The sequence below is a fragment of the Halyomorpha halys genome, unplaced genomic scaffold, assembly GCF_000696795.3.
Source record: "Halyomorpha halys isolate HHAL.00 unplaced genomic scaffold, Hhal_1.1 Scaffold1941.1, whole genome shotgun sequence".
NCBI classification, from domain to species: Eukaryota; Metazoa; Arthropoda; class Insecta; order Hemiptera; family Pentatomidae; genus Halyomorpha; species Halyomorpha halys.
Window position 1 is genome coordinate 10442 of NW_027104885.1, and position 905 is coordinate 11346.

At 33.6% G+C, this 905-nt stretch overlaps 1 protein-coding gene across 1 annotated transcript; it reads right to left on the reverse strand.

Moving 5' to 3' along the window:
- Positions 1-453: 453 nt before the first annotated feature.
- Positions 454-882, reverse strand: LOC136795369 (zinc finger Y-chromosomal protein-like). Its single transcript, XM_067045684.1, has one exon. The coding sequence runs from the start codon at positions 880-882 to the stop codon at positions 454-456; it is 429 nt and encodes a 142-aa protein (XP_066901785.1).
- Between the last annotated feature and the right edge of the window lie 23 nt (positions 883-905).

The following is a 905-nucleotide window of genomic DNA, read 5'->3' on the forward strand; positions in this document are numbered from 1 at the left end:
CAACTCACCAAGGGATTTTGAACCAACATTGAAAAGTCATTTAACCATAAAGGAAATATAATTTAAAACAAATGTAATCCTAAACTCCATAAAGTCATACGTATTCATCAGATGTGATATTCCCACATACCTTAATCAGGATTTCTTAAAATTCTTATAATATACCATCTTTTAAGGTTTTAATACAAAATGGACATTTATGAGACTTCTTTCCATTCTTATGCGCCATTATATGTATATTTGAACTGCTTTGTATTGACAATGAAAAGGCTTTTCGATGTCCTTTGTATGGAAGGACATTATAACTGATTATAAGCTTCCATGTATTCCCAATATGGCTGATTTATATAACAGGCCATAATATGTGATTTCAATTGAGCTATATTTACTGTTGTGTAGCTACAATGGTGACATTGACACTGGCTTCTGAGCAGTGTGATGGGTCATTATGTGTCAATTTAAATTATCTTTTAGAACTGATTTATATTCAAAATAAGGATATTGATGAGGCTTCTTATCAGTATGACGGACCATTATGTGTCGATTTAAATGACCAAGACTAACTGATTTATATTCACAATAAGGACATTGATGAGGCTTTTCATGAGTATGTCGGGACATTATGTGCTGTTTTAATGTACCTTTTTGAACTGATTTATATTTACAATGAGGGCACTGATGAGGCTTGCTACCAGTATGGCGGGCCATAATGTGTTGATTTAATTCACGAAGACGAACTGATTTATATTCACAATGAGGGCACTGATGAGGCTTTTCATGAGTATGTCGGGCAATTATGTGCTGATTTAAATGACTTTTTTGAACTGATTTATATTCACAATGAGGGCACTGGTGAGGCTTTTCATGAGTATGTCGGGCCATTATGTGCTGATTTAAATGACTTT

Bases quoted from the DNA above. Each gene is read 5' to 3' on its own strand.
- LOC136795369 (XM_067045684.1), bottom strand. From the start codon at position 882: ATGGCCCGACATACTCATGAAAAGCCTCACCAGTGCCCTCATTGTGAA.